General features: G+C 38.2%; 1 protein-coding gene across 1 annotated transcript in view; it reads left to right on the top strand.

Annotated features, from left to right (window-relative positions):
* Window positions 1-15,474, top strand: part of ctnna2 (catenin (cadherin-associated protein), alpha 2) — a 336,749-nt gene that overhangs the window by 221,702 nt on the left and 99,573 nt on the right. Inside the window, exon 8 of the mRNA XM_085276809.1 lies at window positions 7,989-8,069. Within this exon, the coding sequence (XP_085132935.1) occupies window positions 7,989-8,069 (81 nt within the window). The remainder of the gene's footprint in view (window positions 1-7,988; window positions 8,070-15,474) is intronic.

The following is a 15,474-nucleotide window of genomic DNA, read 5'->3' as shown; positions in this document are numbered from 1 at the left end:
TGGGAACACAAACAGCCACTTTCCTTCTGAGTGAACTGTGGGGGCAGACTTCTACTACTACCTACTTTGCATAGGATAAACTTTTATTGACTATCCATATTTTCAGTTTTTTCTTTGTCCAATTTTTTTTCCTGTCTGTCTTTTTTGTGTACTGAACTTTCTTCATTATGTTGTTTATTTAGTCAGAGCTTTTCTAGGACATAATTTGAAATGTACAACTTGTAATTTAAAAAAAAAAAAAGAAAACATTCAAATGGAAAAAAACTGACAAAGAAATAACAATATGATTCATCCTTCATCTGAATTAATGCATCAGAAATTCTAAAACATTTTCTTTTTTTGTTGTTGTTTTTTTTCCCACATGACAACAATTTGCTTGCATATTAGAATTTCAGGAACATTTTATATAAAGACCTTTGTCCACATTATATGCCTGAATAAGATAAAAACCTTTAATGCACATTTTTTCAATGGGCCAACAACAAAACTGCATAATAGAAAAAAACTAGACTACAGTTTAATGACAAGAGCTGTGTCTTTTCATATGCATAAGAAGCATGATTGCAGACAATGTTTCCCTCATTTTCTAAAGAAAAGCGGCTGAATTATTCACTCCAATTTACCTGTGGTGTCAATATGCGAACGGTCGCCTGTCTGTCTGTCTCTATGCGTTAGCCTTGTGATAAACTTGGATAGGTTCCACGGTCTGCATGATAAGCAGCAGGTGATGGATGAACGGTATAACAAAAGGGCATACCACCTTCACATATGCTCCTAACTTTTTTGGTTGACCTTTAACCCCCCCGGAACAATTTTCAGGTAACTGACCTGTTTGAGTCTGTGTGCAGAGACATTTGAAAATATATGGTCACATGCAGACTGTTAATATTTACTGATGTGCTTCAGGACTGAATTTTGCCTGTATTATGTACCTAGTAGTTTAATGCGAGTTTAGAGGCTTTAATGAGATTATGATATGAGATCTTTTTCTGCACAGCATAGCTCTATCATCTCATTTAAAACGAGTAAAAAGAAAATTCTAATCGGAACGACTGATCTCGAAGTATCCTTTTTTAGCTGTCGGCATTGTAGCGTGTTTTCTTTTTGGGTATCCTGTAATCAAACTATCTGATAGCTGCCGCTGCACCTCTTTAAGATGCACTTAGTGAGAACAAGTCAAATTGGCCCATCTGTGGCACTACGGCTGAGGGAGCACAACTTATCTTAATGAGGATCGAGCTACCCATTATATGCTGGTAACCCGACCAACATGTTACCACTATTATCATCCCCCACCCCTGGCTCTCGCAGACACAAAACATTTTCTCACCCCCTCATTATCAGCTCGCCTCCCCCTTTAAGCCTGCTGCAGACAGTGTAACCACATTGGACAGTAATTGTACCTCTCGCTCCTGCCTAATTGAATTGACAAGGAGCCGGAATTGATATCATTTAACACATTGATCTTGGGAGACAATGAGACACAATGCCTAATGCCCCCACCCCTTCCACCTGACTTCTATTTTCTTCCCTCTGATTCATCTTCCCATTCCTTTGATTTGCCATGTTATTGCCTATGAATTACCATATTCAATCCTCATCTCTTTCACCAGCCATCGAGTTTGGGATTCTTTTTCCATTGTCATTTTAGTTTTTTTTATTGCATTTGTTTGAAGGGAGGAGCAGAGAACAAACAAGAAAAACTATGTAGTTCATTTAATACGTGAATGCAGTCACCCTGTCTTTTTGAATGGCTTTGGAAACTATTGACCACCTGCATTTTCTTTATGTCTGCTCATTTCTTTGTTTCCTAGAATAAAAGCTTTGGTCATTTATTCAGTTATTGCTCAAAAAATGTCATAAAATAAACATACACAACAGTTTGGCCTCAGGAAATCAAAGACCAACAACATAAAATGTATTTTCCCTCAATTCTGCCAAAAACATTAACTTACAAATGCAGGCAGTAGACCTCTGTATGTGATATAAATACATACAGTCAAATTTCAGCCTTGCATCTTTTTTTTAACATTTCAAAGTAACCATAAAAAAAAGGAAAGTCTGTCACATCCTTTCGTGCGTTATTCGGCTTATATGAGACTATTACAGCTGTGATCTCACCCTTATCTTAGACATTAGTATAGCCAAAGGTTCCCTGATTAGACATATAATGCACATGAAACTTCTTCTATGTCTCAGTTGCATAACAAATAGAGTCCAGGTGTTGACCAGGTGTTAGCCTCAGTGCTAACATCTTCTACGTAGAGTCTTGGATTTAAGGATATCAGATTGGAATTATGAGTCCTTATAAATAAACTTTAGCAATGCATGTACTTTCAATGTCTGTCTTTGCTCTGAAAATTGGATTGGTTTGTGTGAGTCATGTCTCAATCGCTGTAACTTTCAAGGGATTTTAGAAGAGGCATTATCAGGTGTGTGAAAGTGCAAAAGTTTGCAAAAGCAGCCTGTCTGTGGTGAGACAAATTGTCTTATTGTGTCTCATCATGAACTGAAGAACATTAATGAGACAAATTGTCTCATCAGAGAGTGGGCATCATACAAAGCCCACACCAGTAGCACGCTTTAGAGTCAAATAGAAGACACCAATAGAAACATCTACAACTTCCTAAAAAAGGCGAACACGATGCATGGTTTAGAGACAATTTACTTCTTTAATCGCCTGACGAGGGGGTGTTCAATCAATCCATGTCAGAAATGTGAATGAGGTTTATAGTGAAAGAGGAAAACTGTGGTGAAAGGACGTGCTATGAGTTTCTAATCCAGTGTGTTTAATAAAGGCATTAGAGCACAGCGGTGTGTGTGTGTTATGATGTTTAGTAACACTGTGCTTGACTGGGTATGATCAGTCCACATTTTATAAGAATTCAGCGGAGATTAGAAAAAAAGCTTTTTCTTGCTACCATATATGTCTTATTCCTTTGTAACAGCGTTGAAGGTCAGGCAGTGCTCTGAAACATTTGTGGTGCACTGCACTACTCAATTACACACTTACTGTGAAAAAGCCAGCAAGAGTGAACATGCTTGCAGCTCTCAGCCTTTCCACCAGAACACATAACCATAGTCTTCTGGAGCTGGAAAGAATAACTCCACTTGCTCTGCCTCCACTACCCCACATACACTAGATGCTTATTTCTGTCCTCCTCTCACCAACAGAGAATGAATGAGTGCACACCAGGGGGTGCAGAATAATGGATGGGGGACAGTTGGGAACATTGTTGCCAAAGCACCATGGGGAATTGTGTTTACCAGAAAACCAAACATGCACATTTCATTATGTGGCGGTCAAAAACTAAGCAATCAATGTTGCTATATTGGCGACAATTCAATCAACATCCAAATGTGTTGTCAAGCTTTTAATGGTCGTGAATGTGCACTGTTGCCTACACTACAGGGCACACCTGGACGAGAATGGAGGAAAGTCAAATAGATTTTCAGATAAACACAGTAGATACATAAATCCCATATTGTGACTCAGGCGGTTTTAACCACTCGTATGCACGCACATAGCAAAGGTCGCAGTTTTGACTGAGCTGAGCTGAGTATGAGCCCGACACATCGGCTAACCTATGATTCATCATCGTGGGACCGCCTTGTATATAAAGTTTGTGATGAGGAATTCATGCGTAGTCTTTTTAATTGGGTGTTTTATGTTTTTCAGAAAACATGAGCAATAAATTTTTCATCTCAAGTTGAGGAAGCTTTGACATATTAAAGCGGAAGAGTAATCAAAGGATAAGGGACGCATATTTTCAGTAATGGTCTTTTTCACTTATTGTAGTTGTCAAAAGTGTCGTTGCTGCATCCGTCTTGAAGATTCAAGATCACACAAAACGCTGTAGGAGCCTTAAGAAAATACTCTGCTGCTGCTTAGCTGTCAGTAAGAGCTCAAATATGCGCGTTTAGATTTTCGTAACTTTACCTGACATCACTGTTCTGTTTTAATCTTCTTTACTAAGATTAAACAGTTCAGAGATCTGAGCAATAAAACATCTGAGATTTCCAGTTCTAGTAAATAACATGGTTTGGTTTATCAGTGTGCCTGTTCATCAGATGACTGTTTAGCGAGGGCGTTTACAGTATTTGCACCATGATGATGTTTCTCTTTCACTTCAGTTTGTCTGTTAATGTATTATAATACAAATATTTTTGAAGTGTCCTTAGAAAGGCTCCAGTTAAACGACTTTTTATTTTTGATGGTGTGCGTTTATAATCCTGCACGTCCCTCTGGAGCCTTAATGACACATTAGGCTCTTCAGGCAAAACAATGACTAATGCTGTCGTGTCCTCTTCTCTGTACATTAACATGAAAACGTGAGGGCACGTGTAAGGGTCTAGTAATAGAAAGAAACTCTGCTGTCTTCATTTCCTCCCCTCCCCTTATATCAATCAGAAAACTGGTTAAAAGCCATTTTCAGAGCAATATTTGCAAATATAATAAAACTGCAAGCACGTCAGATAGCCAGGTTAGGGCCAGATAGAAGTGAATCTCAAACATGATGTTAAAATTATATGTGCCAGTTTGCTTCTTGTCAGTTTCAGATATTGCACTGCAAAACTCCAGAATGCAGCATTGTGTGATTGCTGTTTGATAAGAAAGAGACTAACTATAGTCTAAGCTTGGACATAAATTACTCTTTTTTTTTTTAAGCTTAACATCTATATGAGCAAAAACCTTTGGCTAAGAGCAGGTGATAGATTAGACAGAAAATCACGCTGGGAATTATGTTTGTTTGGCTATAAACACATCAGTTGGCTCACAGATATGTGAACTCTCCATAGCAGCGGTCCCCAACCTTTTTTGCGCCACGGACCGGCCTTTAAGGTGTCGCGGATAAATACAACAAAATAAAACTATACCAGTACCGAAAAAAAGAAAATTTATTCATAACACACGTGAAAAGACCCAGGAAAACTGAGTTAACGATAAAAACGATAACAAAATAACGCTGAAAACCGATAAAAACCCTGAAAAGCATACATTTCACACCTGAGCCTCAACTCTCGCGGCCCGGTACAAAACGACTCACGGACCGGTACCCGTCCGAGGCCCGGGGGTTGGGGACCGCTGCTCAATAGCACGTGTCCACAACAAAAATACATGTTGAACTTTGAGTCTGACAAATCCCAAAAAGAAAACACTACATGATCATGGTTGTTTGTCTTCAAGTTGGTATATTTCTGAATGTCAAGTCTTCTGTGAGGCCTGGAGAAAAGAATTTGAGTCGCACAAGTTGCTTTTAACTTCCAGCGCATGGTGCCTGCTCACTACAAATGTAACATAACTACACTAAAATAGCTACCAGAGCTCATGTACTGCCCCGTTGTGCTTCCAGTGCATAGGTTCATAATATCAGTCTTTTTTTCGGTTCCTCTGTTGTTCAGCAAAGGAGGCCGTGTTGTAACTAAACTATAATTTTATAACCCGATAGCCACTGAAAGTAAGAATCAGTGTTTACCTTGAGAGCAGTTTATCGTGGGGTGAGTGTCTGATGTGAGCTTTTTTACTTCCCTGGATATAAACGCTGAGTTGACACAGTAAAGAGAATACTAAAGTCAAGTTATCTTTGTAAGTGTCTGAGCTACTGTTAGCCACCCGAACAGCTTCAGTGCTGTTTGCATTGATTCTATAAGCCTCTTAAACTAAAGTCTCTCTAGAAAAATAGATTCTATATATGTAGATTTAGAATTTATAGACATGGGACAGGACCAATTGTACCAGAGGTTTGCAGTTTTTTAAAATATGTAACGAGAATGAGACAACATAGGATTTTAAAAATCAAACCATAGATGCATCTACTTACAGTCTCAGTTTGAATTTCAGTGACCTTGACCTCAGTATACCAAGTGTTCCTCTATTAGGAGACTAAGGACCTGAGCACTGGTGGCCACCAGTATTTTTCAAATTTATCTGTCTTTAAACTATAAACCAGCAGGTAGAAACTAAAATCTTGGCTTAGAAATCTGCTGCCTACACCTGAAGTGCTGGAAAGCTTTCTGTTGCCTTTAAGAGGCCTTTAAGTTGACAGACTTGAGACTTGCACAATTGGTTGCACATTCATTCGCACGTTGCGCATTCCCTTGAAGTTGGTTGCTTGTCGATATTCCACAAACCAGTTGCCTAGATGCTTAAAGTCTGAGTGTCATTCACTGTCTGTGGTGGTCTCTGGTCACCACATTGATGCAAATAGCTTCCAGTTAACTGATACTTTGTTTCAAAATTGAGTTGCACTCTGGTGATTTTAAAGCCTACAATTCACATCAAACCATTATGTGACCACCTCTCTACCCCAGCCCCAGTGCCCCATGGAAGAGGCATTGTCATCCTTAAAGACACCACTCCCATCCAAATCAAACTGTTTCATCATAAAATAAAGGACTCAGACTGAGGAAATACCCTCCACAGCATAATAGAACCACTGGGTCCCCTCACTGCAAGATCCAAGGGTTCAGGTTTTCCTTTAATTCATTACATGTTTGTTTGTCGATGGGTGGCATTATGCTCCACTTCGTTATCAAAAGGGCAAAAAAAGCAACGCTGAGATAAGGAGGCAGTCTCGTGGAGCAGTACAATCAAAGTAGCCCTTTTTTATTTGACTCATTTTGTACTGGAGTGGTCAGTGTTTTTCCCCCAAAATCCTCTTATGAAGCAGACATAAATGAATTGAACTTCATGTGATCACATGTACGTTTTCCTTCAAGGATAATTTGGGCCTTGATGCTGGCAGAACTGTCAGATGGTTGCCTGGCAACAATACAAATAATATTTTACGCTGGTGTTGCTTTGACAGAAGATGACTATGTCTTACAATCTGTTGATCATCCTGCTAACCCCTCTTTTTTTTTTAATAACTTGACAAAAAAATGTGAATAAAAGGAGCCGTGTGAAGGATTTCTACAAACAAATTTGGCTTTGTTTTGTTTTTCTCCTGTTAACTTGTTTGCATACAGCATGAATCACACCATTCAGTAAACAACAGGACAGGTTTCAAACGCGAGACACATTTTTTTCTCATTTGTCAGTTGTCAAAATAAAGGGGCCTAGTAATTACCAAGAATGAATATTTGTTCTTTTAGTTTAAAGAGTGATGGCTTTTGACTCCACATAATAGCTGATTGAAAGGTATTAAAAACATGAAATTCTTCACTTTTAAGGAACATTTATGTTTTTCTTCATTTCCCAATTGTTACTTGGAATAAGTTTGTTTCTTATTCTTTTAGTGACACCTGTTGAGTGCATATTTTTAATAAAGCAATAACCTTTATTTATTTTAATCATAATAACTTCCAAACCAAGCTGCCATTGAGAATCGGAGAGAAAAACTGGACATTCGCTGTATGCATTTACCTAAAAATGCCTTTCTAAGCAAAAACGGTTAATGCTTTAAATGAACAAGCAGTGACATGTAACTGAAGGTGGAGCGGCTTGCTTAACCACGTTTTTCGATGAACACAGTTGGCATATTGAGTCATAGTAGCTTAGCAACTTTAACTAGTTGATTGGTATGCTGTTACTGGAAAGCATGGAAGTCTAAAACAGCAAGAAGCTCTGCACTGCTTGTTCAGTGAAACTCCCCACAGTCAGGTGAAATGAAGCAGCTTGTGACTCTGCGTGTATCCGGTGAAGTCTACACCCTCCTAAAGCCAGCAGTAGGAGTTGGCACTGACAGGAAGTGCAGCGCACAGGGGCACTGGCAACAACTAAAGTAACACATGCCAGATAGGCTAGTTGCTGGTGACATTACACACATTTTCTGATCTGTTTTCACTGACTCTGCTCAGATTAATGACCTCTTGTAATGTTGGCAAATGATTTTGTGGGGAAGCGTGTTTTCAGTATTTACAATCTGCACTGAATATACCAAAAAAGTGAGAAAGAACTGAAAAACTCACAAGAACTGTAAGATGTATTATATTGTGCGCTGGAACTCCACTAACCTGTTTCTACTTTTTTGTTTTTGTTTTTACAGACTGGCAGAAAAGAGAAAGGTGACCCCCTGAACTCAGCCATTGACAAAATGACCAAAAAGACCAGGGACCTGCGAAGACAGGTGAGTCCTTGCCCGCAACGTCTCAGATCTACTGCTGATGAAAACTGTTTTTTTTAATTAATACACCTCTAACAATAACCTTCACTATTTTTTTTTTACTGCCACTATAAAAAGAGAAATACCAGCAATATTCCAGTCCATCTCAGTGCTATTTCAAAAGATCAGGTCACAGTTATGTATTTTTCTAAGTTACATATTTGGCAAATGTTTCTCAAAGAGCATCACATAGTGTATTTATTAGAGAATTTATTTATTGAAGTTGACTTCATACTTTCATGATTGTTTATAGCAGGCATATACTAAATATGGAATTGAGCTAATTAAGCTTATAAGTATGGCACATAGGAACAATATTCCTTTGATGGTTTTTCGTTGGCTTTGTGTAGAAATGAAGACAAATGCCAAACAGTTATGTATGTATATATACAGCACTTAACTTTATGAGACCACTTGTCACAAAAACTGACAAAAATGTATTTAAACTTCAAATTGTTTTAATTTGTCAGGCAAAAAAAACCCAAATTCACATTTTAATACCCAAATTTAAGCTTCTCTGAGAAGTCAGAAATTAATAACATTCAACCACTGAAACCAATGTTTGTGTTCAGGAATGCAAGTAAATAACTCAATAATTTGGCATCTTGGTCAAAAAATAATGCTGTGATTTACTATTTTTTCTGCTTTTCTTTTTTTTGTTATAGAACTGTAAATCTGAAAATTAATAGATAACAACAATAATTATATTTCAGCATTAAAAATACAATTGTAAATAAATAACTTACTGATGGATTAACCTTTACACAAACAAAGAAAAAAAAAGATTTTGGCAATTAGCAATGCAGCTAATATAGGCCAGCTGTAGCATATATCTCTTTGCAGATGCAGGGTTGTAAACACTGGATGGACCGGCAATATGCATATAATAGTATATCATATCATTGCATCTGTAACAAACAGGACCAATAATTGTTATTGACCGAGCCCCTCTGCCACCTAATCGTGATAAGCAGCATCAGTGGTCGTGGGGATTCATTTGAGATGGTGCTTTATCTGACCCTAGACAGGTCACTTCTAATAGGGAAACAACAGAAAAGTGTTCATGTAGCTTTAGAGCAGACAGAACCACCTTTAAGACTCAGACCAAGCAATACCTGCCATCTGCTGACCCTATGTGCCGCAATCTTTGATAGCTAATGATACCTTTAGTCTGGGGCACTCCAGCTCTGCCAGCATCATTCACTTTTCTGCCAGTGGTTTTGTTTTCAAACTGCTTTGAGATTTCCTCTTATTTGGGTTGGCTGCACATCATGAACTAACAACTGACAAGAATTGTAATGAATAAAATTAATATCAGGCCACATATATAGCATTCAATTCTAATATTGTATCATGAATCTGGATTAAAAAACCAAAAAAGATTTCTGAAGCTACCTTCTGGTGGTGAATAAGTACACGATTCCTGCTGTGATACAAAGTGTCAGAACTCAGAAGCAATGCTGGTTCCTTTCTCATCTTCACTACAGACAAGATTAATCTGGCTTTCCACTGCTGGATCTTACGCAGAGGAAAAAAACAGCCAAGACACGACAACACTTAATGAGTGCGCACAGGTGTCTGTTGATGTAATACTGTGACTGCAGTGTGCTTTAGAGCTACTCTTTCAGTCCTAATCAATTATACTGAAGTGCAGACTTGAGTGCAGTTGAACCATCTTCTTGCCCCCCCCCAAAAAAAAAAAAAAAAAAAAAAAAAATCAGAACATCAGTTGTGTTCAATATTCCGTTTTTCCACCGTCACATCTGGCACTTCTTGGAAATCGACTGTAGCAGCTTCCTGCACAAACGAGCTATGGCTTTGTCTTTCCTGACCTCTGAAGACCCAGAGGATCATTCCAGATGGGAGGCTATAACTCTCCCTCCCATTGGGCTTTTGGTGGGGCTGCCTGACAGGCTGGCAGGCGGTATTCACTCTGACAGGATGTTCTATTGACTCAGGGGTTGGCTTGACAGAATGGGCGGTGTGTTTGAGCTTTGAGTTAAGATGGGAGGGCAAACTTGCAGCACACTTGCAGGCATTACATAGTGCTGTGATACTGTAATTATGTCAACAAAACACATGTTGAGTTTAGCAAGTCAGTGGCACCGTGTAGAGACACAAGACCTTCCTGAGGGGAGGAGCACGGTTTTGCATTTGAGCATCCAAGTTTGCGACATCTCCATTGTGTAAAGGAGGGATCAAATAGCAGAGCAGACAAGCACAGATGACAGACAGCATTTCTAAAAGTGGAGCAGGTAAGACCAAACATGCTGTGCAACAACACCACCAGAGACATGCGACATTGTTTTCTCTTTCATGCTGTTGTGTACACATAGATAGCAATCATAAGCTGTTTCTTATCCGTGGACAATTCAGCTGATATCTTTTCCGCCCTGATTTTGTTTTCTTGGAAAGAATAAACTCTTGCGATGCTTTCTAGTCTGGTAGAGGAAATGCAGTGCGGCTTAACCTCACAGCATTAAACAAATGTTAACAAAATGTTCAATTGCCAACATTTTATATATATTTTTTGCTTTTCATTCAAAAAGGGAAACTGAGAAATGCACCAACAAACATAGAGCTGTCCTTTATGACTCAAAATTGCAGCCTGGTTCCCTGTTATTCCATTCCCAATGATTACACAGTTGGTCTTTATTCACAGAGTTTCAGTTTTTTGTATCTTCTTATGAGAGACCTTCAGTGAAGTGTGCAGTCAAGTTATTGTTATTGTAACGCCTCAGTATGAATGATGCCCGTAGTTGGTAGAAGATTGCAGCATCTCTTCAGGGAATATTTTTCAGTCATGTCACAAACACTTGTACTTAGCGACGAACCGAAAAAACTTTGGTGGTCAGGGTCAGTGTGACCTTCATCCTATTCTCTTAAACACAATATTGCTTGACAAGTTAAAAGAATTTCTTCAAATTCTGCAGAAATACACATTTGTACAGCAACAGCAACAGCTCAAATTAATCGACTGCAATAAATATGGTATGCTCTTTAATTTACATAAATTAATAGAATTATATAATTGTATAAGTAGTTTGAGGAGCTAATGTACTCCTTTTTCACCACAAGCCTATGCTGTAGGCACTTTTGAGGCTCGTCTGTGGCCCTCAGCAGAGTAGAGTACTGTATTAACCCATATGGAAGAGATATATATAAATCTTATAAAGTTTGTATCTGTCTTGTGTGAAAACAGATATAAGATCCCTTGAAAATTTATATAAATGAAATTTGTATGTTCTGGATACTTACTAAAACAATATATGAAAGTAATGAGAAAGTGGCCACTTTCATAAGTAAATAATATAAGCCTGATATGATTCATTATATGAAGTAAGCTACATCTTATGCAAGTCTTTTATAAGTTTTTTCTATTTCTTTTCCATATGGGAAAATTTGCAGTCACCAACACCCCTTAAAAAAGGCAAACATGTAGGCAGTCTGACTAAGAAAACCACCTGTGCACACACTTTTATTTCTTGACAAAATCAGATCACAAGTTGTTGTTTAGAAGGCAACTTTACATAAAACTGCTTCCTCATAAAAAGTCACTACCTTACCTAACAAAGAGCAGATGACGCACAGCTGCAATATTGCAATGAACACTGTTTATTGAGAGTAATGCTTACTGTAATTTAAGACACAATTTGCTGGTTAACAAATTAATTGCATCCACGGTAAACTAATATATAATATGTTAAGAAAGGTCCTTGTAAGGTTTTGCTCGGCACATCAAGTAATCTTATTTGTGCTGTGGTTTTCACTTTGCTCCAATACAGAGTAAATCCTTATGTTCTCGTAGAACCAGCCTTATTGTTCTTATTCACTGTTTTAATCAAAGTACACTTGGTATAATTAAGAAGCCACTGCTGCTATGTCTTGTTTGTATTTTTTTCCATAAGTGTGAAACAAATTGCTTTACTACTCACTTATGATGCTCATGCAAAAGAGAAAGTAAATGGAACTCCATTAGAACATTTAAATGCAATTAAAATGTAACATAAAACTAACTGAGCTTTGACCTTGAGGCTTCTTAACAGATTAGAAAAATAAAATGTCAAGGCCGGGCTAATGAGTGATTCGAGTATTCTGAAGCACAATAATTAGCCCATCAACTCAAGCTTGAAAATTAGCAATCCAAACTGGCATTTGTTTAGGAGAGTGGTCATTTCTAAAGTTCAGCTTATTCATAAACAAGCCATCATTTCTTTATAATATTAAATGCACGTTTTAAAGCACTCACTTGACTTTTTCATGACAAAAACACTGTAATTATTTGTTCTGTGCCACTACTGTTCAGAGCTGGAGGTAAACAGCATGTCACTTTAAGGCTTGGCCACTTTCAGACATATATGGGGAAATATTTTGTGAAATAGGGGGAAAATGTTAGATTATAATAAATGTATAAAGATTTGCAGCAAACCCAAAAGCTCTTAAATCATTGGGTCTTTTATAATGCCCCTAGTTTTGAGTTTACCAAGTCAGCCTGCATTTGTGTTCAGCACGAATGCACTAAAAGTAAGTTATTGCATTTAAATTAAAGGCCTGTTTGCCTCAGTGCACAAGTAAACGGTTTCTTATTACAGAAATATCAATCTTATTTCATCTGTGATCGTTTGACTATCTTTAAAAAACTAAGGTTGGGGTAGGTGCACAGGAAGCAAACTGAGGACCCTGGGAGAAAGTAGTCATTTGGCCTCTTGAACAGAGAAGAGTGTGGAGTGCTTTATTCACTTCAGAATATGTGTGAAATGTGCACCTACTCCACAGATGTAAAACACATTTCCACAAAGAACTTAGTTCAAGCACATCAGTTGCCATCCAATAGTTATAGGTAAACTCCCCCCTTTTCCTTTCTGTGTGTTTCACACTGAGCGAGTTGATGGAGACATTGTTTTCTCCGTACCTGTAATCAACGAAGCAAGCAAAACAATTGAAAAGACATGTTTTGCTTGAAATAGGAGGGTGAGTGGACTTTATATAAGGCAGGCATGAAGAAGCGTGTATGTAAAAAATATAAATAACAACACTCATCAACCCTTTAAACTATAGTATAATTCTGAGTTGGTTATTTTCTCTCTCTTTATTAACATTCACTTGATAGCCAGACCAAAAAAGCCATTGGAAATGAGCCATGTGTTGAACCTCCTGTCATCTTGTCTGTAATGGATGCATCTGTCAAGTCATCTCTCTGGGCCATTTTTTGACTGATGGCTGATTCCAGGATTCCCTATAGCACAACTGCCTCGCATATTTTGCCTCACAAATTTAGTTTTTTTTCACTCCGTCCCCCTCCTCTCTGTCTGCTTTGGGTTGTTGAAATCATTTCCATTTTTGCTATTAGATTGTTGATTGGTGCAGCTGTTTTTTAATTGTTTAGGGTTTTCATGTTAAGGAGAAACAGCTGGCACGAATCTTGTCAGCTGTAACTCTTTGTTTAGACTAACAATTTCCAAATTATTTTTGAATCCCTTTGATCCGTTTTTTTTTTTTTTTTTGCAAAGTGTTCAAGTATTCAAGTTTCATTAGCTATGGTAGTGAAGATTCCTCTTGGGGGGCTGCAAAACACATATTTTTCGGATTCGTTTATACAATTGTATATGGTCACCAGCCACTTTATTAGGTTAAACTTGCTAGTATCAGGGTGTACTACCATGTTCAGAGTTGCTTTAATTCTTTGTAGCCTGGATTCAGATGCTCTATTGGATAGAGATCCGTGACTGTGGAGGCCATTTGAGTACAGGGAACTCATTGTCATGTTCAAGAAACTAGTTTGAGATGGTTTGATGTTTGTGACATGGCATGTTATCCTAATGGAAGCAACCATCAGTAATGAATGTGGTCAACAGTACTCAGGTACGCTGTAGCATGTAAAAGATGCTAAGTTAGATCATACTGAGATAAGATAATATCCCTGACACTAGAGCAGGGCAATATGACCAAAAATATTTATCACGATATACATTTGAAAACTTGCGATAACGATATAACTGATGATATAATTGACACTAGACAAAATACTTTACAACTCCACAACTTTATTAGTGCAATAAACCCCATCAATGTATTTTCACTTAAACAAGCAGCTGTTTTTTATGTGCATTAAAGTTATATAAAAATGTAACAGTGCAAATGCAAAATCCTTGCTGACAGTTGAACCAAAAGGCATTTCCAGTGGAAATTGGCCGACATGTCCTCAGCATAACCATGTATAATATCCACAAAACTTAAAAAGAGGTTATACACACACAACACGATAATATTATGTTGAAGCGCAGTACGTATCACTCCGCGAGGCTCCTGCCTACGATAGCCGTAATGCTCCGACAATCCATCAAGCGGTGCGGGTTCGTAGCTTAGCAAAGTCGTACTAAAACATTTGACAGATTTTCGTGTACGACATAAAATCGTTTCGAGGTCAGTAAACACAACCAGAATTCATACATAAGGCACATTTTCAGAAAAATCAAAGGATTGATTTTAAGTGTGCCGTATTTTCCAAACAACACGGTAATAACGACGGCCCGCTAGCATGCTCTACCAAAAGTAGTGCTTTGTTGTGTATCTGACGGACGAAAGCTAAACCAGTTCCACACCACTGAAGTTGCAGCATTTTTACAAACCAATTCTGGTTCATCCGTTTCATTTAACGATCCGCTTTCGCTCTTCTCATTCTGCGTCTCCGCCAGGTGCGTATGTAAACATAGGCACTGCGCATGCGCGTTTTACCCATATTCTATCGCGATATTTCATTTTCCTATCGTTGCCCAAAATTACACCGGTATTACTGTGAACGGTATGATATAGCCCAGCCCTACCTGACACCATCATGCCACCACCAGCAGCCTAAATTGTTCATATAAGACAGAATGGATTCATGATATTTATGCCAAAGTCTGAACCTACAATATGAATGTCACAGCAAAACTTAAGACTCATTGGATAAGGCCGTTTTTGTTGTTTGTTTATTTTTGGTGGGCCTATGTGAATTGTAGCTTTTGTAGCTGACAGAAGTGGCACCTAGTGTGGTTTTCTGCTACTGTAGGCCATTGAAGTTTAGAAATGCTCTTTTGCATATCTGGTCAGCTCAAAGCATTTAGGCCATTCTCCTATGACCTCTGGCATCAATAAAGCATTTTGGTCCAGAGAACTGCCGCTCACCTTTTCAGAACATTCTCTATAAAACCAAGAGATAACTGTGTGAATAAACCTCTGTAGTTCAGCAGTTTCTGAGATTCTTAGAGAAGCTCATCTGGCCCCATCAACCATGTCATGTTTAAGGTCAATAAAATGACCTTTCTTCTCCTTTCTGATGCTGGGTTTGAACTTCAGTAGGTTGTCTTGGTCATGTCTACATGCATAC

The sequence above is a fragment of the Mchenga conophoros genome, linkage group LG6 (assembly GCF_057382185.1).
Source record: "Mchenga conophoros isolate Kocher_MC1m ecotype Shallow Benthic linkage group LG6, M_conophoros_male_GT1.1, whole genome shotgun sequence".
NCBI classification, from domain to species: domain Eukaryota; kingdom Metazoa; phylum Chordata; class Actinopteri; order Cichliformes; family Cichlidae; genus Mchenga; species Mchenga conophoros.
Note: the sequence above shows the minus strand (reverse complement) of the source record. Positions and strands in the feature narration are given on the sequence as shown.